Below are 22,955 nucleotides of genomic sequence, written 5' to 3'. Positions count from 1 at the left end.
AATGGGGCTGCAGAGGATGGAGATGCTGCCTGCAGGCCTTGGCTCAGTCCTGCTGCCTCCCAGCATTGGCTCCCTCCTGATGGTGAATTATTTTTGGCTTTGTGGGAAGAGGGGGCTGTAAAATAGGCACCCTCCCATAGCTCCAGCTAAGTCACTCCCTCCTTTTCTCTTACACTGCTGTTAGGTCACCTGTATATATCTGGCCTTCCCTAAAGCTGGCAGGGTTTCAGCCTGGCCTAGAGACCTCTGTGTGCTTTTTGGTCACTTGTTTTCCCTCCCAAGTCCTGTATTTGCTTTCAAGTCCCCTCCTGACCCCTCCACGTACCTCTCAGTGCCTCCCAGAGCCCCCACCCACGCTCTAGCTCCCCCCTATAACCACAGAGCACACAAGGTGTTCAAAACTTGCACAGTTTATTATGCTCCTTGCCATGCCCTGCCGGCAGCTCAGCAGCCCAGGCTCCCTTTGCCCCTCCCTGTGCCCTCAGGCTGCTGCTGGGGCTGCCCCGCCTGGGGCTGAGCTCGGGGCTTGAGCTGAGCTTGGGGGCTGAGCTGGGCTTGGCTCCACCCCCCCAAAGCGCTGACAGCAGTGCAGTAAGGCAAAAGTGTTAATTGTCCAGAAAGAAAGATGTTTACACACCTGCCTGGGCACATCCATCTCAGCTGCTTGGTACCAGCTGTGGTTTCCATGTCACATTCCCAACCCTTCAGATGTCCCTTGGGATCAGTGGGACACTGTAGGTGGCTGTCACACTGCGGTCACATCCTGGTGCCACCATAGCCAGCAGAGCCTGGCGGCTGCACCCCAGAGGGCCACATTCAGGGGTGAGCAGCAGCAGCTCCAAGGTGAGCAGGTCTGAGCACAGAGAGGGGAGCAGGGGGGACCAAGGGAGGCTGATTTCAGGGAGCCTCCACACACAGCCACGAGCCCATGGCAAGGGGGGACAAGAGAAGGGCACACCCACTAGTGTTAAGCAGCTGTGGAACATGAGGAGCCCAACAATAACAGCAGTGACTGAGGCTCCTCCTGCATTTGGTCTGAGGCCTTACAGGGAGATTGTGATCCCCACTGGTCCCTAATCCAGGCTGCTGCCCCGAGCAACCACAGCAGCACAGTGTGAGCCTGGAACTGCCAGGCTTTGTCATCCGACAGAAACTGGGAGCAGTGGGAGTCCATCTCCTCAGTAGTATTTCTTCTGAGACCTGCAGTGCCTCTGTGCATGGTCCTAACATGGAAATGTCTGTGTTGCTCCAATGGGATAGAGCAGTTACCCAGCACCCTCCCCCCGGCTTCTGCTTCCACCCCGACTCCAGTTCTCACTAGTGTTTGAGTGCCAGGGTTACCACCTGTGGCAGCAGCTCCATCTGTCCTCCTTCCAACAGGTCATCATCCTTGGTCACCCATCTGTGATCACAGCACCCACTGTGCCTGAGCACGTGGGATTTTTCCAAATCCCACAGCAGTGGGACCACCAAGAAATGGCTTCTGCAGCCAGGGCTCAGGCACCAGGTACCTAGAGATTGCCTCGTGCCAAGCAGAGTTTTACTAGTCAAAGCAGTGAAGGGGAAGGTTCCAGGAGAAGCAAACATCTCCAAGAAGCAGTGATGGAAAAGTAAACAGTTCACAGTCTGAGCTCCTCCTGGACCCTCGTGGGTTTAGCTCAGACACTCCAGTTCCTGCTGGGCTGCCCAGAGCTAATGGCTGAGGTCGCAGTGGAAAGCACAGCTGAGGGGAGGGAGATGCTCCAACGGAGGTACTGCAGCTCTTACAGTCTCTGTGCTGAGCCCACAGCTCAGCAGGACATTCCCAAAACCTCAGCCCTTTCTTTCAGTAGGTATCATCCCCAAAGTCAGACCTCATTCAGGGAACCTTCCCCACCCACCCCACATACCCCAAGCTTTGCATGTTCCTCATAGTAGTCCATGTCCCAGGGAAAGGTGGGCACAATCCTTATTTCAAAACCAGCATGGCCTCTGTCCCATCCTGCCTTGTCAAGTGCAGTCCATGAGTGAGGTAGTATTCACGCCGGAGGAAGGCATAGAAATAATCTGAGATGAGCAGGATCTGTGGAGTGAGATGTTCAAACACATCAGTGGTGCTTCAGACCAAGAATAAAGAGGGACACATGTTGGTGACAGACCCTGTAAGTGGTGTAAGCAGTTCCTAGGCTGTCCAGCAAGCTCCACCAGAGGAGCAACTGCAACCCTGGGAACACCATGTCCACCCCTCACAGTGTTAAGCCAAGGGAGACTCACACTAATTGTTTGCTATTGGTGTGTTCTTACAGACATTTCTGCTAAGGAGACAGCAGCTTCATAAACTGGCCAAAGTATCCAACAATGGCAGGTCCAGCTGTGCCACAATTGCACAGGTCATCTCACTGTACCCACAGGACTCCTTCCATACATCCTTCCATGCTGTCAAAGAATCAGTAAGGTTGGAAAAGACCTCTGAGATCCTTAAGTCCACCCTGTGCCCGACGCCCACCTTGTCCCCCAGCCCAGAGCACTGAGTGCCACGTCCAGTCATTCCTTGGACACCTCCAGGGGCAGGGACTCCACCACCTCCCTGGGCAGCCCCTTCCAATGCCTTAACATCCTTTCCATGAAGCAATTCCTTCTGATGTCCAACCTGAACTCCCCTGACACAACTGCGTCCCCTTGTCCTGACCCTTGTTCCCCAGGAGCAGAGCCTGACCCTGCCCCGGCTTCCCCCTCCTGTCAGGGAGTCATAGGGAGTGATAAGGTCCCCCCTGAGCCTCCTTTTCTCCAGGCTAAACAACCTCAGCTTCCTCAGCCACTCCTGGTGCTCCAGCCCCTTCCCCAGCTCTGTTCCTTTCTCTGGACTTCCATGTCCTTCTGAACTGAGGGGCCCAGAACTGGACACAGCACTCGAGGAACCTCAGCGGTGCCCAGCACAGGGGGACAATCACTGCCCTGCTCCTGTGGCCACACTATGGTTGGTACAGGCCACATGCCCTTGGCCTTCTTGGCCATCTGGGCTCGTGTGCAGCTGCTGTCAATCAGCACCTCCAAGTCCTTTCCCAATGGGCACTTTCCAGCCACTCTTCCCCAGCCTGGAGCACTGCAGGGGGTTGTTGTGACCCAAGAGCAGGACCTGGCACTTGGCCTTGTTGACCCCCAACACTGCTGGTCTTGGCCCATTGATCCAGCCTGTCCAGATCCCTCTGCAGCCTTCCTGCAGATTGACATTCCAACCCAACTGGTGTCATCCACGAATTTACTGAAGTTGCCCTTGATTCCCTCATCCAGATGGTCAATAAAGATATTAAACAGGACTGGACCCAATTCTGAGCCCTGGGGAACACCACTAGTGACTGGATGTTGACTTGATGCAGCACCATTCCCCACCACACTCTGGGCCTGGCCGTAAGCCAGGTCCTAACCCAGCACAGAGTGCCCCTGTCCAAGTCCTAGGTTGCAGCTTCTCCAGGAGAATGCTGTGGGAGACAGTATCAAAAGCTTTGCTAAGTCCAGGCAGACACATCCACAGCCGTTCCCTCATCCACTAGATGGATGACCCGGTCATAAAAGGAGATCAGGTTGGTCAGGCAGGACCTGTCCTTCCTAAACCCGTGCTGGCTGTCTGATCCCTTGGTTGTCCTGTACGTGCTGTGTGATCACACTTGAGATGATCTGTTCCACAACCTTCCTGGTTGAACTGTTGTGCAGTTCAACCCAAATGCTGAGTCTTCTGCTGCTGCTGGCTATCAAAACTTCTCAATTACGACTGTTTACCATAGAATCCACAGATGGTTTGGGTTGGAAGAGACCTCAAGGATCATGAGCCTGAGACTTGCTCAGCTGGGTAGAGCAGGGTGCTAATAACGCAAAGGCTGAGGTCAAGGTCGATCCCCATATGGGCCATTCACTTAAGAGTTGGACTCGATCATCCTTGTGGGTCCCTTTTAACTCAGAATACTCTGTAACTTGTCTGCTGAGCTGTGTTTGGACAATATGAGGACTTAATGCTGTTATTAGCACAAATGCATTCATTAGCACAATGACAGATGCAATTTCTTTCCTGCCCCTGCCACAGGCAGGGACACTTTCCACTAGACCAGGTTGCTCCAAGCTCTGTCCAACCTGGCCTTGGACACTTCCAGGGATGGGGCAGCCACAGCTTCTCCGGGTAACCTGTACCAGGGCCTCACCACCCTCACAGGGAAGAATTTCTTCCAAGTATGCCATCTAACCCTTCCTTTCGTAGTGAGAAGCCATCCCCCCTTGTCCTGTCCTTCCAGGCCCTTGTCCAAAGTCCCTCTCCAGCACTCTTGGAGCCCCTTTAGGCCCTGAAAGGGCCTCTAAGATCTCCCTGAAGCCTTCTCTTATCCAGGCTGGACAGCTACCATTTCTACTCTGAAAGGGTAGGAAGTGTGCAGGCAGCAGAAGGAATTCCACAGCTCCCTAGGTCAGCCTTAGCCAACAGGAGTTTTAACAGTTTAACAAATAACACTTACCAGGCCAAGGGGTGAAGAGAAGAGCTGAAATTCAAGGCTGTGGCTTCACAGTACAAAATCCAGGAGCACCACTAGGTCAAAGCCCTTCTTCCACCCCCATCACTGCTACATCTCCTCCCTGCCCCTCTGCTCTCAAGCCCTCTCTGTGGGGCAGCTGATCCTGTGTTTGTTTGCACACTGCCTCCCTTTGAGTGCTGAACAGAGCTGACTGTCCCCTGGATTCTCTTGATCCATGTCTGAGCCTGCTGCCACACACACAGATGTTGGCACATCCCAGGAGGAGGGTGCACCTCAGGCTGGCAGAGGCTCAATGGTAGGACAGGAGGGGACAGAGGACCAGGCGGAGACTGAGGGAAAGAGAAACAGGGCTGCAGACTGCTGAGGTCAGGGGAGAAAGTGTGAATGAGAACAGACAGAGCAGGGCAGAGGTGCCCAGGGAGAGGGAAACAGCCATACCCTGCTTGCTTTGCTGAGCTGCTCACAGGCTCTGTCAGTGCAGGTGATTTTACTTTTAACTAAATGTCTCTGCAGATGTCTGAATGGGAAAAAAAAGAGCTGAGATTGGTGGGGATGAAGGATAGGTCTTTCTCACCAGGAAATCAGAAAAAGATATTTTTGCTAAGTTTGCATTTACACAGAGCAGAAGACCTTGCAGGATCTGCTATGACTTCCTCAGGTAGGAAATAAAATCTGCTTAGAATATTGACACCTGGCATCTCTAATTAAAGTTTTACTATTCCTTTCATTCCATAGCAAGACGTAGTTAGGAGTTAATGAACCACTCCTGATTTCCTATCAGCCCCTCTCAGTAGTATCTCTATTCTCCTTCTCACCCCTTGGAGTCTCTTTTGGCTTTTACCAAATGGGTGTTTTCTCCATTTATCAAGGGGTTGGGATGTACAAGCAGGTGATTTTCAGCCCCTGGCCAAACTGCTCCCCTGGCTTTAAGAGAAGCAGACAAGCATAAATGGCTGAGGCACATTCAAAATAAAGGTAACTTTAACATGAAATGAACATTCTGCTCACCCATATGTGAAACTGTCCCAGGGCTCAGGGACATGGCAAACAGCATAGAGGAAGGACTTACAAAAGGTTGTAGCACCTGTGTACACTCAATTCCATCCTTCAACGGTGCCTAAGGCCAGTGGCAGTCATGTATTCAGCACGGCCTCGAGAAAGGCAGGGAGGGCAAGCCCTGGCATCACTGCGACCCTACACATGCCCCTAAGCCCACAGCTGGTGCCACGCCCCTGTGCATGGGCTGCTCTCATTTGCCTGTTTTCTGGCCCCACTGCTGCTGCCCCGAGACTTTTCCATTTCCCCTCTTACTCCCCTTCTCCATTCACTTGTGCTGTGTTCTGCCATACTGAGATGCTCTTCATCTGCTATCAGCAACAGAGCATGGAACCTGCAGCAGTCTGGGTGGATTGTTAAACTGTAGTTCATATACCACCAGAACTCTTTCCCATTAGTGTGCCAGAGGGTGAGGAGCAGGCAAATTGCAAGAGGAGAGCCAGGAAGCTGCTATGCAGGACCACAGAGAGAGGCAGCCACTGCATCCTGCAGAATGCACTGTTGCTGACAGGCCACCCCATCCAGCGCCCTGCCCGCAGTGCAGCCTCGACTGCCTCGCTCTACTGACCTGCCCTATGTTGAAAGTCAACGTGATGGCATAATAAAAATTGGAGTTGGCACTTCCTGCATAAATCCACAGATGCCACAGAACGGGGAACAGGAAGGAGCAGAAAATGAGCACACATGACAGGATGAAGATGTTCCGGAGAACTGCAAAAGAAAACCAAGCTGTCAAAATGATGTATTATTGATCAGCCATGTTCACACAAACAGCAGTGGTACTTAGAGTGTGTGCAAGGGGTGAGAGGCGCTTGTCAACACATACTTCTCTTCAGTAATCTTTCACAGTTTGCTTTAATAACTTCCTAGCTACCTTTTATAAGAAATCCACTATATTTCTCTTTAAAATAAATACTTCTGCCTTTGCTTCAGTATGAAATCCTCCCTTGTAGCTCTTTCCTTCTAGGTCCTGCTTCCAAACACTCTTCCTTGGATATTTTGGCTTTTTGGTGTCTACGGTGTCTACACTGCAGTAACCAGCAGAATGGAGAGAGGCCTTTCCAGCAGCATCACACTTCGGAGAGCAGAGCATGTCAATCCCCAGCCTCATCAAGCTGATGACAAAGATGAAAAATGAACCCGTGGGCCACAGGAAAAGAGAGATTTCCTTGGGACTTGGCAAGGAAATGAAAGCTCCATAAAAGGAGGAAACTCCTAAAGGCCAAATGTGTTGACAAGCACGACCTCGGGAGGTGCAAGTGCGGCCAGAATCCATCAGTCTGCCCGAGTACGTCAGAGGGACAAAAACCAAGCGCGACTTTGTCTAAAAGAGCTGGGAACTACTAGACCAGAAGAGATTTTGTTTTCTGTGAACTGCTTATGCCTATCCTTTGGCAGCAGTGTTGCAATCCATCCTGGCACTTGTGCTGCTGGTGCTTGGCTACAGCTCAGTCAATGCCCCTGAAGGAGACTGAAGATTCCCCATCACTCTGTAGCTGAAGGTCGCTGATGTTTTTAAGAGCATTGTCACATCCAAACATGTTCACACCTCTTTTAAACTTCTTGATCAGTAGGTCTGTTCACACTCTCTGGGGTGGAAACATGTGACAGATGACTGCCTCTCTCACTGGATGCTTGGAATGTGCAACTGAAGTACACTGAGTGAGGACTTCTCAAAAGTACATCACCTGCTACAACTGCAACGTGTTCAGGGGCAGCCTGGGGCTTCCTGCCCTGTCTGATCACAGCTGCTTTGGCCTCAGCTCTCCTGAATCTGAAACCTACAGAGCAGAAGATCTCCAAAGTCTCCTGACTCCTGATTATATCTCCTACAACAGGCAGGTGAGCCCTCCATGAACACACTTGGCCTGGCTTGGAGAAGGCTGCAGTAAAAGGCCTGGACAACCTGGCAGGGTCGGTCAAAGCAGTTGGTTTAAGCATGAAACACCGGGAGAAACACAGCATTTCCAAATCTCTCCAGGGCAGCAGGTTCTATAGACTGAGCCTGAAAATCCTCAGGAAGCTTTCTGGTGATTTCAAGAGTTAAAAAGGGTCTTTAAGCAGCATTTAAGAAAAACTGGACAACTGCTTGGAATAGTTCAGTTACTTTCACTCCAAGCAAAAAAGCAGATGCAAGGTGCAGCATTTTAAGGCTGGGGGACTCACCAATTGCAGGAGCACTGTTCAAATCACACAACCTTAAGTGAGAGTGAAACATGTGGATGATGGATGCACTTCAAATAAGCCATGTCCATTGTACAGGATTGTGAAAGGCTCTTATAAAAAAGTTAATCTTCAGAGCAACTTGGAGAGAGGGGGAAAATAAGGTACTCATAAGGTACCCCTTAGCAGAAGTAAGGAGTACTCCTTACTACCCTTAGAAGATAAGGTACTCCTTGACCAATTTCAACCCTAGTCCTAAAGACATGTTAGGGACTGTATCACCTGAAAAAAAAAAATCAAGCCTCCTTCCAGACATCCCAAGGAGGCCATGAGAGCCTGTGGGCAAGGGCCTGGTTTGGTTTAGTGGTGACAATTATTTTGCAGGCCCTTTCCCATTCCAGATAAGGAATAACCAAGCACAAAGGACTTACATCTGTAAAGGTGGCTCCAGACTGGAAGGAAGGCCATGTACAGTGCAACGTCTCCCACAGTAGGATAGGACTTGAAGATAGAAATGATGGCAATCTGGACAAACATGAAGAACACAGGGTGTTCCCTGGAAGGGAAAAGAAACGAAGGGTAAGAGGCTGCAGTAGGTCTCTGGAAACTGGAAATAAGTACGAGCAAGGGCACAGATGTGCTGTGGGAGCACACCTCCCATAGAAGAGACTGTGGTTCTTGCATCCCTGTTCTCTCCAGACAAGACTCCGAGTGCTGAGTGGGGCAGACGGAGCTGCTCTGCAGAGCAGCAGTTTCAGGGAGGCCCACTGCCCACTGCCCTCACCCAGAAACCGTGGGCCTCACCCGACACACATTTATACTATCGGTCACCTGCGCTGCTTCTCCCCAGCTCTGTCTTATTCACCAAACGCAACCAGCACTTCCCCTCTGACGGTGATTTGCAGAATCCCAGAGTTATCTTGCCGGTACACCATCATGTCGTTCACTGAAAGTCCAGGTGTGTTAATGGTTGTTTTTAGCAGAAAGAAGGCTAACGTTGTCAGTGCAGTCGGCTACGAGAGTCCCCAAATTTTCACTTTTTTCTGACAATAAAGAACTCAAGGTTCCAGTCAGGAGTTCTTGCTTTCTGACTACACTGGTTTATGCTGGCAAGGAGCAGGCACCTCTACAGGCTCTATTTCTGCTTTCTCTTTTGATGCTTGCAACATTTTGGCATTGCAGAGCCCAAGTCTATTTAAGAGGAACAGAAACTGAAACTATGGGAAACGAGGAGGGCAGACTGTGGGTTAAAAATCTTTTTCAGGTTCGTAGATAGAGACATCTGATTCCAGCATTATAAGGTTCCACTAGACAACTTAAGAGTAATAAAAGCAGCAGAGAAATGCACTCATACTTACTTTAGCTTTATTGCCAAGGGAATGGTGTAGAAGAACACATTGATTTGAAACACACATACGAAGAAAAGACTGAAGTGTTCAAACATCTCTGCAAAGAAGTACCAGAAAAGGCCAATATTGGGTGTCAGATCTGGAACAGAAAGGCTGAAAAGAAAAGTCAAGGTAAATTTTTAAATGGTTGTTTTCCACTGCCCTGCTTCTGTTACATTAATTAATCAGTTTATGCTACTGGATGAAGGACATAAATTGTAAACCTATGGAAGAGAAAACAAAGGGGTGACAAAATGTGGAGAGCAGGTTTAAATCCTACTGGTGAATTCTTCCCAATGCCCCAGCAGGATTTAAAGCATCCCAAAACAGACATTTCTCCAGAGACGAAAATTTCACAGCCACGGTAGCTCAACAGTGAAACCCATTTCCAATCAACTCAGTGGAAAACACCTCCTGCCTTTAATTTTTGCTGTTAATTAACAGAAGTTGGCTGCTCTCCTTCATATATTCTTTCTTTTCTTGCACTGCCAGTAAATCACAGATCCCACACTTCTTGGGTCAGGCATGTGTGATGGACAAGAAACAACATTACCAGTAAGAATCCTTATACTCACATAAACCCGTAAACAGATGGGATAAAGTCCCAGGAGTTGAGGAGGAAGAAGGAGAGGCAGATAATCACTACAAGGCTGCACAGGTAGAGGGAGGCATACTGCATGGTGTAGAGCCAGAAGCTTTTGCTTTTCAGTTTGATGGGTATGAACTGACGCTGGAAGTGAAACAGAAGCATCTTGTCAGGTGGAGAGTCACAAGAAAGCCTGAGTGTTCAGCACATCATCTTAAACCGATGATAGAAAGCATCAAACACTGGCACTATGGCACTGGAAGGAGCAGCTCTCAAGCATAATTTGTTTGATGTTCTTCACTCTGGCCAATTAACTCATACACACTGCACATGTTTCCAGAACTGTGCTTGAAAATACAGCAGCAAAGCTGGTCATTTCTCCTTGCAGTCATGTCTCGTGCACCCTGTGTACAATTTACACACAGCTCCTCAGAGCTACACTTGTATCTGACATGTCTGCAATACTGCACTGCTGCCTGTCTTCTACTGCATGAGCCCACTCAACGGGCTGACTGAAAGCCCTGCTCCATGACCCACCATCCTGTGGTGCCAGGTCGCCACCACCCTGCTCTGCTAACATCAGGGAAAGAGGACATCCAGTAGGTTCCTATGCACCAAGGAGCCCCTCTGAAAGGTTGCTTCCTCAAAGACAACTGCTGCAGTCCTGCCACTGCCACATGTCCTCATCACAAGTCAACCACAAGCCCTTGTCACATAACATGACATACGGGTACCTCATTCCAACAGGTCCCCTGAACACATTTGCACAGAAATACAGAGGGGCAAACACCTTTGGGAATCACTCAGAGTTCTGCAGCTCTGGGCAGTGATGTGGCTTTTCCACTGGGTACTGGGGTTTGCAATGGCAGGAGATGTGCAGAGAGCCTGTCCTAACTGCTGTGGGCTCTGTGCAAAGCACGCTCTGCTTTCTCAGTCACAGCATGTCTAACGTCACTTGCTGGAACAATGCAAGCAAGTTTACCAACAATTTTTGGCAGGACAGATTGGAAAGTGCTGGAGAAAAGTGATTTAGTTCTGCACAAAGAATGCAGGAAAGTTCATTTACAAATTTAGATAAAAGGTATAATTGCCTTTAAAAGTTGCAAATTAGGCAATCACATATCAAAGCACTTGTTACTTGTGAATGTGATGTATAATGTTTGTACTTTACTTTGAATAAAGTTAAAAGAGAACAAATGAGACCAAAATGTAAAATACATAAAGCAAATTCTCTTAAAAATTACCAAACTAAAAAAGCAACACTGACTCGGCAGAAGTTCCTGTCTTGCAAAGAGTAATAATAACAAAATTTCTGAAAAGAAGTAAGAGACATTCATGTCAGCTAGTCAGAGAAAGTAAATGAACTAGAACTGGCTCTCATTCTGTTTGGAAGCTCAGAGATTTAAGAATATGCTGTAATGAACCCGTAGTTAAGATTAGCTATAAAAATCATCATCAAAAGCAACCAAGAAAGACTGCTGAAGCACACAACAGCAGGATTTCAGAAGGGCAAAAATAATAAAAATGATCTCAAAGTGACTTGTGAAGTGGGCTGAGTCTCTGCTGGTGGTCACAGCCTCACCTGCTCCCACAGCAGAATAAAATTAGCAAGGTCGGCCCTGCTGGAATTCAGAGGTCCTGTTAATGGAAAGGGAGAAAGAACAACCAGTCCCTTTCACAAGCACATGCCTTTTACCACTAAACCCCAAATCAGCATTTCTGAGTTTGAGTAATTCAAACACACAGTTCCTCACACTAACACAGCTCAGTAATCCATGTCAGTGCAAGGGAACTTCTCCAGCTCTAAAACCCTCATTGCTATTCACATGACACAAAGAACAGGACTTATTTTGGGCAAGTTCTGTAGGTGGCTTACTGCTCCCTTCTCTCCACTCACAGGCATTCCCATTAAGGTTTCCAACTTGCCATGGCTTGAGGATAGTCACTTTTTCTGAAACTCTGCATTTGCCTGACTCCCCTCTCAGTAGCCAAGGACTGTCCCTGAACAGCTACAAGAAGACAATGGGTACCAGCAGTTAGAAATCATCTACCTGCAGAAGGTAAAGAAGGGCTGGAGCAAACAGTGTGAGAGGGTAGAGTGACTGGTATGTTGCTAAGGCCAGGAACACAGCACTGAGGAAGGCACTACCTGCAAAGACAAAAAATGTTCATTTGTAAGGAACTTCTACTATAAACAGCCATACAGACAGGAAGTCCAAATGGGAAGAAATACATAACCCTCTACAGGGGATTCACAAATATAGGACACTACTTAAAGGAGTTTTTAGCAGAATGTATCCTGGAGGGTGTCCTCTTGTTAACTACATTTTGAATGGAGAATGACTGATTCCATATGAAGGAACCACTGACTGGTTTGTATCACCTGGCATTCACATACAGAAAGAGATTAACGTAACTCAGTCTATATAGAGACCATGTTGGCTGCTGTTAATGTCATCTCTGCATGTAAGAGCTGTTACACTGGGCATGCTGGATAACCCCAACACCAGAATGTGTCAGGGCCTCAGCAAAGCTCTGAGCCAGAGAGCAAGTGAAAGTCTGCAGTTGAAGGAATGAAGTGACATTAGCCAAAACTGAGGCACAGAAAGGATTAGCACAGCTTTTCCAAGTGGTCTCAAAAATATGAATGCCTTTATTGAAGCAGCTTTATTTGAGGTGTCTCAGACTGAGCTCAGTGCTGAGTACTTACATTTCCCACCTGCCAACATCAGAAATCAAGTCCAAAAGGTCTCAGGTTAAACAACAAAAATACAAGCCCGGTTATAGCTATAGACTAGATGGAAGGTCTCTGTAATAAGGCAGCTTAGACAGCAAGAACCCTGACTCAGTGCACTGGCCCAGCTGCCAGCCTGACATCACACACTTGAAGAGCTTCTCTCTTTCACCTTTGAAAGAGAAAACAGAGGGTTATCTGGTGATGAGCCTTCTCCACTCTGCAACTACACTCTCCTGACAGAAACCTCCCCATCCTCTACTTTATTGAGTGTTCAATTCTGCACAGATCTGTAGAATTGATTCCCAGAAATCAGTCATAACCTGATATTCTCTTTGTCCACTTTAAAGCCCAGGTGGCCACATTCGCAGTCAGGGAGAAACCACAAGAGACAGTTACTACAGTTTTGTCTATGACCAAAGTATTGGTCTTAGGGTATCAGTGAACAGTTAAAAAATCAGTTTAACTAAACAGACCCCACTTGTTTGCTATTGTAAATACTTTTAAAATGGAAGTCCCTCCTGACTCAACTACCCAATAATTACAGGAAAACTTCCTTTTGGAAACACTAATAAAAACCATCTATATCAGCTTTTTTTTCTCAGTGGCTGGGTCTGGGCCCTGCTGGAGATGAGATCAGTGACCTTTCCTCTGATCCAGCAGAGAACTCCCAAAATTAGGTGACTAGTACAAATCACATATGCTAAAAGATTTTAGCACTGGAGAGTCATAAAAGAAACAGAAAGCTGGCATTATGCACGAGACGAATGAAACAGTTATTCTGACATAATCTATTCAGCTGTGCTGGTATGGGCCTTTGGTTACTCTTCTGTTTCCCCAAAGCTCAATTAGTTCATTTCAAACCATATTTACAACTGTGAGTGAAAGCCAAATAACAGTCTCTTAATCTCAGGATTCAGGTGGAACTTTGCTCCAGTCCTGTTTCTGCTGTGTTTTACTGAGATCCTTGTAGCAATCTCATCTGTAAAGTTCCATCTGGATTTCATTTTTGCTACATTTATAATCTTCCTAGAAAGTCATAAAGAACCCTCTTTTATTCATTGTGTTACCTTTTATTGTAGCTAAAATGAAGAATGCAATGACAGAGTTGTTGATGGCACAGGTGGACTTTGCCACACAAGACATCACAGAGAAGGGGTTTAACAGGTAGCTGAAAAAGAGCAAAACTCACGTTAAATGCAAAGGAGACAGCATCTAATTAAAGAGATGTTCAAAGAAAAAACAGATGCATTTTATTTACAGTTGATGGGATCCTCTCATCAGCAAATTAACTCAGCTGAACAGGTTCCTCGATCTGGAGGAAAAAACAGACCTTTGGATTGCAGCCCTGGACACAGTGGCCACAGGGAGCCTACTGCAGAAAGGAGAGTTGGGAAGATCTCCAAAATGCAAGTTCCAGCCTAGAAAACAACTACCAAAAGTGTTTTTTGCTTTCCAGAAACACTGTACATTTATTCATCCAGATCTAGGATTACTGGGTCCAAAGCAAACTTTTCATGCTACTCACATCTACTCTGCAGAAGTATAAGAAGGTAAGACGGAAACAAATTCTGAGACACGAGCAGAGTTTCCCCCAACCCAAGCGCACCAGTCTCCTGCTGTGGCAGAGCAATCATTTATATTCACTGTGGCCTGATGTGAGCACAAAACCCACCAGCTGTGCAAGTTTAGCACATTTCAACTGGAATTATAGAAAGACAGCAAACTCTGAACACCTTTACCCTCCAGAATGCAGCCACAGTTCAGTTGGCAAGGATGCCAGCTCCCTTTGGAAATGAGAATTACAATAATTTCATTTAACTAGGTTCAGAGCACAGAAAAAGGTTTGGAAGGACTACCAATACAATAAGCTAATACAATAACCCTAATGTACCCATCAGCTTTGCTAATAACTAAATTAATCATCAGAGTGAGTAGACAGGGCTGATGATTTCCTAATTATCTCTTTCTATTTTCCTGCTTCTCCGAGCTTCAGTCTGTCTTTTTCAGTGTTTTTACAGGGCCAGCCTACAGCAGGACAGGTACAATTTAATGCCAGCTTTGCAGTAGTAATGAGCAAAACAGACTGCAATTTACCCACTCTACCCTTCTTGCCATGTGGAATTTGACATTTAAAAAATTCATAAGGAAATGAGAAAAAATAAAAACTTATCTAATGGAGAACTCTCTCTGACACAGAATAATTCAGATAATTTCTCTGTGTCAAAATACCAATAAAAAAATTCTTTAACAGTAGGTATCTTGCTTGTATATGATTTATTTTAGTTGAAGTCTTCTGAAATAAAAAAATGTTTAGTATACAGAGGAACACCAAGACGTGAAATTAATAAGATGACAACCTGAAAATATCTTCGAACTGTAATAAGGAATTTGGGATATTCAGGTTGTGATATTCAGCATGCATTTTGTCCAACTGCTCAAAAATTCTCCTAATTTTTCTGAAAAGACACCATTTGGAAGGCACAGAATCAATTTTGATAACATTAGTATACAGGCAAAATAAGCGGGGATGTGATCTGTGCGGACACAACATTCTTGCTACCAAATTAATGACCTTATGCTGCTCAGCCTTGGAGGGCCTGAGTAAATTTACTTGCTGGCAACAAACGTGCTAATGCATCTGCTTTTTACTTTCTAGCTGAGTATTCAGGGCCAATAGGAAATTCAGAATTTCTGGGAAAAAAAAAAACAACCTTCAACTAATGCTGAAGCCCCAAATGAGAAAAATAAAACCCAAAGGGAGCTGAGGAACCAAAGCAGCCCACTGCAGCCTACAAGAGCAATACTTACAATAGTGCTACCTTGAGGGGGATGTAGTGCATCTCCATGGGTGTCTGGACAAGCTCAGCCACATCTGGTGCATATTTATCCAGCTCTATTAGGAGCTTCTGCTTTTTGAACTGAACAAGGGAGAATGATCAAAGACTGTCAGGAGAGGAAAACCACGGTTTCATATTACTTGTGTAATTCTATCTCATATTACTCAGCCAATTACATGGGGTTTCTATTACTGTAGAGCATATCTGAGCCCCAGCTGTGAGCCAAAACTCTGGTTATGTGAGGAGTTGTACAAACAGAGCAAAACACCCTCTCCTTTCCCAAATACTTAACAACTGAAATGAGACTCAAGAAAAAGCAGATAATGTCTACTTATTTGAACTTCCTTAATTACCTGTGTCAGCTGACAATGAATTCACCACATCAGAGTTGAACACTCTCAATCTCCCTAATGCCAGTCTGGATCTCTAATGAAAAGCTGACTTTTTAAATTCGTAGTTCAACACACAAGCCACTGAAAACCCAAGATTCAGAAGTATGCAGTCTTTATTATTTTGAAGATGGATATCTCTAGACTAAATCTCTTTCATTTATCTTGTTCTCTGAGGCTCTCCACAGAGACAAAAGAGAAATCTGAAATATGAACCTACGGAACTATGTCATGGTGAGACAGAAAGACAGAGATGCTGGCAATAAATTCTCAACAAGCAAAGTAACTCACATGTGAGATTTTTACATGTCTGCAGTTCTATTGTGAGTTATTTCTTCAACCTCAAAGTCAGAGGACAAGGAACAAGCACATAGCTGGATGGGAGACCACACAGATGCTGTAGAAAATGTAGCCTCCCTGTTGATGCTGATAGTGAATCTCTGCCCCTCTGGAATTGCAGAGAGCACAGCATTGCTTACACAAAATGTTCTTTGAGCTACATATGAGAGAGAGCTGGGAGTAATCACTCCCCTCCAAATACACGTACTTGTAATTTGAAGGGAACGAGTAATACTTGATGTTAGACTCTCACCATGCTCATTAGAATGATCCCTGGACGCAGCCTTGGACGTTTTTATTTCTTCCTTTACACATTTCTAGTCTGTGTATTACCTCATGCTCTGTGCAAAGAGCCCCTCTCCAAGGTAAAACATTCAGGCTGTAGAAGATTGTACACTACTGTGATCATCATTCACATGCAGTGTGATTCCATACTGTAATAGTGCCACAACAAAACTTAAAATACCTCAGTTGTTTACCACATTGAGTCCTCACGTTTGTTTATCATTAAAATATGACCAGATTTACTGCAACGAGGAATTGATACTGCATCCTCTGGCATGTGTTTTCTTTGGTGCAAGATATTTGCTGGGAGAAGAGGACCAGCAACACTGGGAAGTCAGCTTACCACAACTTTGTTGAAGTCCTGGATGGCCAAGTAAAGGGCAACAGCAGTTAGCACATCAGTTACCTAAAAAAGCAAGGGATAGACAGACTGATTGTAAGCAAAATAAACAAATAGAGAAAACAGTATTGGTCAGCAGTGAATAAGGAGGCTAATCTGACTCAGCTCCTGGGAAGAAAACACAAGCTTTAAAAACACTGGATTGCTGATTTGTACAGTGCCCTCACACACCACAGGTTCACCTTGCAGGCATGAACTGTAACAAATATTTACAAAACAAGAGAATGGGGAATTAAGAGGAAAGAAATTGAAGCAAGTGAGGGTAATAGAGAGAATCACTGGTCTAGTTAGAGCACAGGCGACGCTGGGGCAGTGCCCAGCTGGTTAAACCCCTCTGGCCATTAATCCAGCAGCGCCTTGAACTGTCCTAAACTTCCGAGGCAGCAGCACAGTCATCTGAACAACCAGCACTAGCCCAGGGCAGAAGGCTGTTATCTCTGCACAAGCCCTGCCTGGCAGGGACCTGGGGACAGAGGCTCCACTGGGTGCCATGTGCAGCCAGCTATAGGATTTCTGTCCTGAATTATGCAGAACTAAGAGAAAAATTTACAAGAGACATTTGGAGGATGAACCCATTTGTGCTCTTTGCAGGCCTGGGATTTGGCAGTGGGTTTAGTGAGAAGCAGCAGTGTAAGGATTAGGCTGGGGGGACAAAGTATTTTGTTACCTGTAAGAGGCAACCTTTGAAATCTGAAATGACACCTTCCTATCCCTCTGTGGGGATACTTACCTAAGCAAGAACTCACAAAAAAGAAGGAATATGTACAAGAAGTGAAAAGCCTGAATAGTGGGTTTGTACAGGCAAAGCTGCCTTTCTAATTAAATGTGAGCTCAGCAGGAATATGAGCTACAGAGAGGCTGAAGGTCCCCGATTCCTGCAGGACTGAAATCACCCTCAGCATTTCCCTGAAAGGGGCCTTTCAAGAGGAGCTTTCCAGGAGCACTTACCATGAACACCAGTTCAGCATATTCAATCAGGAAGTGAAAGAGATAGATTATCAGAGGGGTCTAAAAGAGAACAGAAGGGAAATCCATGTCAAATACTGTCCAGATAAAATACACCATTAATTTGATGAGAAAAACTTTGTACTGCAAGACACTGCCAAAAGTAATTTTCTTTGGCCTCTTCTCCAACATTGGTACTTCAGAGCTAAGTGATTAATCAAAGCACATTTACTGGCCTTATTCCTTGCAGAGTCTTCAATACACTTTATTAAAGACACCATCAACTTTGAAAATTGTACTCTATTCCAACTTTTCAATTCTGCTACTAGTGATAGACTTACAATAGAAAGCATACAAAAAACAGCTTTAGAAAGTGGCTTTTTTCCTATAGAATCTATTTTTTTTTTCAGGATGTCTGCAGGTACTTTTGAAAGATTTCCTACATAGCTGGTTTCACAGCTGTTGAGCCTGTTGTTTAGATGAGTGTTTTATAATGCAAAAATAAGAAAGATGTTGAAAACATAAAGCAGTAGGATTACAGTCCTATCATCCTCTTGCTCCCACAGTTTTCCCTTCTAGGGTAAGAGGAAAAGCGTGTTTCTGAATTATTCCTATTGCACAAAAGCTTAATCTGGAAGTACTGTATTTACATGCTGTAAATTCAGTCTTCACTGTGAGAAAATAGATTTCTTTTAAAATACTTTATAAATTATGTCTAAATAAGCATGGGAAAGTATTTCACAGTCTGGGAGAAAACTGTATCTAGAGAAGGAGAATTTATTGAAAAGAAACCAGTTTTCAGAGGGATACAAAGTACCTGCCTCACCCTAGGTGACACTACGTGTGAGTGTACCTTCATATCAATAAGATCACTTGAGCGCACAAAGCCCCACGGGTGCTTAAGTTAAAATGCCTCATTCCTAATGAGGAATGAGGCACTTTCAAGATGAGGAATAAATAAACTGCATGCTTGTGCTAGTCTTAATATTTCTGCAAATGCAGAAACTCCAGCTACTGTTACCCAGTACTCAGCATCAGACTCACAGTGACACTGTCTCCCTGCTCTGGCTTCTGCCGACAGAAACATCTGGATGTAAACAGAATATTTCACTTATTACAGAGCTCTCCTGCCTCAGACTTTCTATATGCAGTAACAAATATTGTGATATCTATCACCTGCAGTCTGTGATTAACTGTATTTCCTCATGCTGGTCATTACAACTATTGCACAACAACTACATGAGCTGAGGTTCTCTAAAGCCTCTGGGACAAGACAGGCTGCAAGCTGCAATACTAAGACACGTGACACTTGAACATCACATTTAAAACAAAGCATGCAAACCAACCTCATGAAAAATAGCTCCAGAATACGGCGAGACCCCTAAATCCAGCAGAGCCAATCCTTCGACCACTGAAACACAGACAAAACACCCGCATTAGAACCCTGTAATGTGGGAAGGGACAGATCTCATGATGGTAAAACCTTAGCTTTTAAAACACCCACACTTGTAAGAATCTCACATTGAATGGATGACACTAAACCTCACAGAGCCAATAGCTAACTAGAACTGATTCTCTCCCATGCACATTCCTGCATGGGCACTCATAACCTATTTATTTGTTTCAGCTAAAAATGTTGTAGGTGAAATCTTTTACACTGAACTCTATATAAATCCCATGTATGATACTGCCTGATTTTAAGTCACCTATTTGGTGACACATGGCATCTATGATGGAAATATACTTAATTCTAAGAAAACAAACCACAACATAATATAGAATTTGAACTGTTCTGCCTAATTAGATGTAGAGAGGCCTAAAATGTCCAAAATTACAATGGAAGAACAGAAGTGAACACATATCATCACGCAATGCTGAAAGGTTTATCTGTTGTTGAAAACTCCTTGTTGAAAATACAGTTTACAGCCTTAATTTGGCTTCTTCAAGATCATGGAATTACAGCTTGCCCTGCAATGCATTTGCATGCTTTTCCATAGGATCTTCACCTTCCTGAGCACAAAGGTTTCCTGGGGCTGAGCAGTGTATGCAGTGAAAGGAGCCAAAGGAAATGGGTTCATTTGCTCAGAGGGAAAAGGCAGGAGACTGCAGGAAGCAATAAAAGGCCTCAGTTCAGTGAAACGCTGGACAAGTAGATCCTGGCTGCCACAAACTCCCCGTGTGGTGATAGCCCAAACTTTGAAGTGACCCTAAGTGTTCTCCTTACTACCTAGATGGTCTAAGGCAAGATTAAAAAATTTGATTGTGTGATGTGCTTCATACAGAGGAGCAGAGGCCTCAGGTCATCAAATGTATTTGTACTTTTGACCTTTATTACTCTGGGCCACTCTTTTCCACCCCAGAACTGCAAATACTTTTACCTGTATAAATAGCTGGGTATTATTTTCTCAAAGGGTTGTCTTTTAAATGAATTTAGGTTCCCAATGGGCTCAGATGCTACAGACACGAATGTCGCTGAAGAGCCCCAATTGCACTGTACCTCAGTCTTCAGAAGAGAATTTGAATTGTGTTGGTAACAACGTGCGGGGCCACAAACTGAACCCGGAAAACGACAGCAGCCCTGCGCGAACCGGGAGCCGTGCAGTGGCATTCACACCGCGAGGCAATGTTTGTGCAGACACAGCCCAACCACACGGGCTCGGCCGAGGCTGCTGGAACCACACGCTCAGTGCCGGGTTCATCTCGCCTCCCTTTGTGTACACGCGTGACACAACCGCTGTGTCCACGTGTGCCCAGCGCAGCCCCGGCCCGCCGCAGGCCCCGCGCCCCTCCCGCCCCTCGCACCGGCTATTCCCGGGCACGACTGCCCGGGGCCATTCCCTGCAGCTCCGGTTCGGGCCCGGACGCGCGGGGCCCGGCCCTGCCCGGGGCACAGCCCGGCGCTGTCCCCGCGGAGCCGCTCCCAGCGCGGCGCCCGGCCGGGGCCAGGCCCTGCCCTCCCGGCGCGGGGGTCTGGCCGCCCCGGCCCCTCCGCGGGGGCTCGCCGGGGCTCACCTCGCTTCCAGGCGTTTAGCGGGGACGCCACCTCGACGCGCTCGGCGATGAAGGCGGCGAGGCTGGAGCGGAAGAGCGCGGCGCGGACCGTCACGGCCGCCAGCACCACCAGCACCAAGGGGGCCGCCATCCCTGCACGCGCCCCGCCGCTCCCGCCGCCTGTAGTTCCCGGGCGGTGCCGGGGAACGCGCCGCCAATGCACCGGCCCGCCCGGTAGACTACATATCCCGGCAGCCCTCGCGCCGCCAATCTCCCGGCACCACTCGGGGCTACGGCGGCTGCAGGGGGATCAACTTAGCCGGAGCGCGAAGGCCGCGGTCAGCGGGGCAGGCTGGGCGGGGGGTCTCGCTCCCGCCAGCCTTGCCCAGCGCTGCCGCACGGGACCGCCGCTCCTCGGCCGCAGCACAGTCGTGTGTCTGTCCTCGAGTGCCATCAGGCTCCTCCCGGCACGTTCCTCCCGCCCGTGGGTCCGAGGTGCCTCTGGGTGGCGGCGCTGCCCCCCGTGAGCCCCTCGCTCGTGTTGCTCCCCAGCCTGCCCGGCTGGGCGGGGGCTGCGGACTGGGCCGGGCTCGGACGGGGAGGTTCGGTGGCTTCTGAGCTGTGTGAAAAGCCCCCCGTACTGTTCTTCATTTCCCCGGGTGTTTCACAGGGTCGTGGCCTGTGCCCTCCGTAGCTGCCCCGCTCCTCGGCCTTGTCGGCCCCGGGTGGTTGTGAGGCAGCGGGTGCTGCGCCGTGCGGGGTTTCAGCGGGCTCTTGGCACACCGAGACTCTCAGTCCTGTGGTTTCAACAGCTCCAGAGCTCTACGCAGACTTTCACACACTACCTTCTCAGCTGTACTTTCCTGCTGTTTTCCAACAACTGTTTTCCCCTCCTCATCCCTGGGTATGTACAACCCGTTCACACAAACTTGCACAGAATAGCCTTCACAACTCTTCATCTGGGTGGAGACAAATGGAAGGAAGATGTGATAGTCTCTTAAAAAATTAAGGGACAGAATGAAAACACATTTCATATGGTATGTGAAGATACCAATTTTTCATGTATTTAAAAATAGGATTTGCTGAGTGTACTGGAGTTGCCATTGAAAAGAGCTTGATAATGTCCAAGTCACAACATTTGCATTGGATTTATGCAGCTTCAGAGCTGTAGTGTAGAGTTGTACTCACCTGTGGAAATGGAGAAAGGCTGAATGCCTCTGTGATATGGTCCCTAAAGGTCTGGGTGACCCAGCATATAGGGACTGGAGAGACTGGTGGGTTTAGGTGGTAAGTCACATGCACTTTCTGGACTAAGATCATGGCTGCTTAGAACGGCATGAATTCCTTCATGATACAAACCCAGCTTCAGATGGTCCAAGCAGTGTCTCCTACTGTGCTCACTCCCTTGCTGGGGTTCAGCTGTTGCCTTTGCAGGGCTTTCCTCAAGTGAGGTCCCATCCACTGCCACAGGACAACAGCTCTGGTCCTGAAACCATAAGGGGAACTTCAGTGTTCAGTCTGTCATGGGCAACTCCTTTGCTCCTAGGCTGCTGCACAAAGGCATGGGTTGTGCTGGTAAAACTGATTTCCTGTGGGCACGCCACTGGCTGGCCCTGGGACCTGATGGCTGCAGGGCTGACCAGGCTTGGAACATCCTTTCATAAATCAGGGTGTATTCATTCAAGTTAATTTATCTGTGCAGGCACCTCTAAATAGAAAGCCAGAAATGCTGATTCTTTTTCTTTGCAGCTGTTAACAATGTTCTCTTGAGTTTTCTGATCAGAAATGCTTTTTTTTTCCAATGCTGATTGCTCTCCTAGTGACAGTTCTTATCCAAAGGAATTGACAGCTGTTGCCTGCTTTGTTGAATAATTGACATACAGTTCTGTGGCAAAAGCTGCACTGCTCTGAGATGCTGATTTTGCCAGTCTGGGCTATGCCGTGTGCTTTCCAGCACCATCTGATGCAGCCCTGGGAAGATTGAGATAATCTCCAACAGCAGCAGGAATCGGATGTGAAATCGTGCCACTACAGTTGTTCTGTGTTTAATTGAAGTGCAAAGCCAGCTAAAGAGAAAGGTCAAAGAATAATTCATGACAAATGCAAATATTCTTTCTGGAGCATAGGTTTACTCCAGTGTTTTTCCAGGAGAAGATCCTAGGGCTGGCAGTGGAGAGAAGTTCCTCACATATTCAACCCCCTCAAAGCATCAAATGTGTAAGGCAAATATGAGAGGGTTCAGTGCCAGTGTCTGCTTATCTGTCTACAGACTGACACTGGTTTGGGGGGTCAGAGCTGGCCTTTAAGGATTTGCAGTAAGCACACACACACACTGTGGTGCTG

At 47.1% G+C, this 22,955-nt stretch overlaps 1 protein-coding gene across 1 annotated transcript; it reads right to left on the bottom strand.

Moving 5' to 3' along the window:
* Positions 1–392: 392 nt before the first annotated feature.
* On the bottom strand, positions 393–20,804 carry PIGU (phosphatidylinositol glycan anchor biosynthesis class U). The gene is made up of 12 exons (XM_051803271.1): positions 20,634–20,804; positions 18,968–19,032; positions 17,625–17,684; positions 16,620–16,682; positions 15,235–15,344; positions 13,494–13,594; positions 11,741–11,838; positions 9,679–9,833; positions 9,074–9,217; positions 8,147–8,271; positions 6,121–6,263; positions 393–2,062 (listed from the first exon to the last, which is right to left on the bottom strand). Exons 1-12 carry the CDS (start codon positions 20,761–20,763, stop codon positions 1,949–1,951), a joined length of 1,308 nt encoding a protein of 435 aa, XP_051659231.1. The 5' UTR covers positions 20,764–20,804; the 3' UTR covers positions 393–1,948.
* Between the last annotated feature and the right edge of the window lie 2,151 nt (positions 20,805–22,955).

Source organism: Manacus candei, unplaced genomic scaffold (assembly GCF_025592945.1).
Source record: "Manacus candei isolate 608988 ecotype Guabito, Panama unplaced genomic scaffold, ASM2559294v1 h1tg000057l, whole genome shotgun sequence".
In the NCBI taxonomy this organism is placed as follows: domain Eukaryota; kingdom Metazoa; phylum Chordata; class Aves; order Passeriformes; family Pipridae; genus Manacus; species Manacus candei.
The sequence above is the reverse complement of the archived record's forward strand: the minus strand, read 5'-3'. Positions and strand labels throughout refer to the sequence as shown.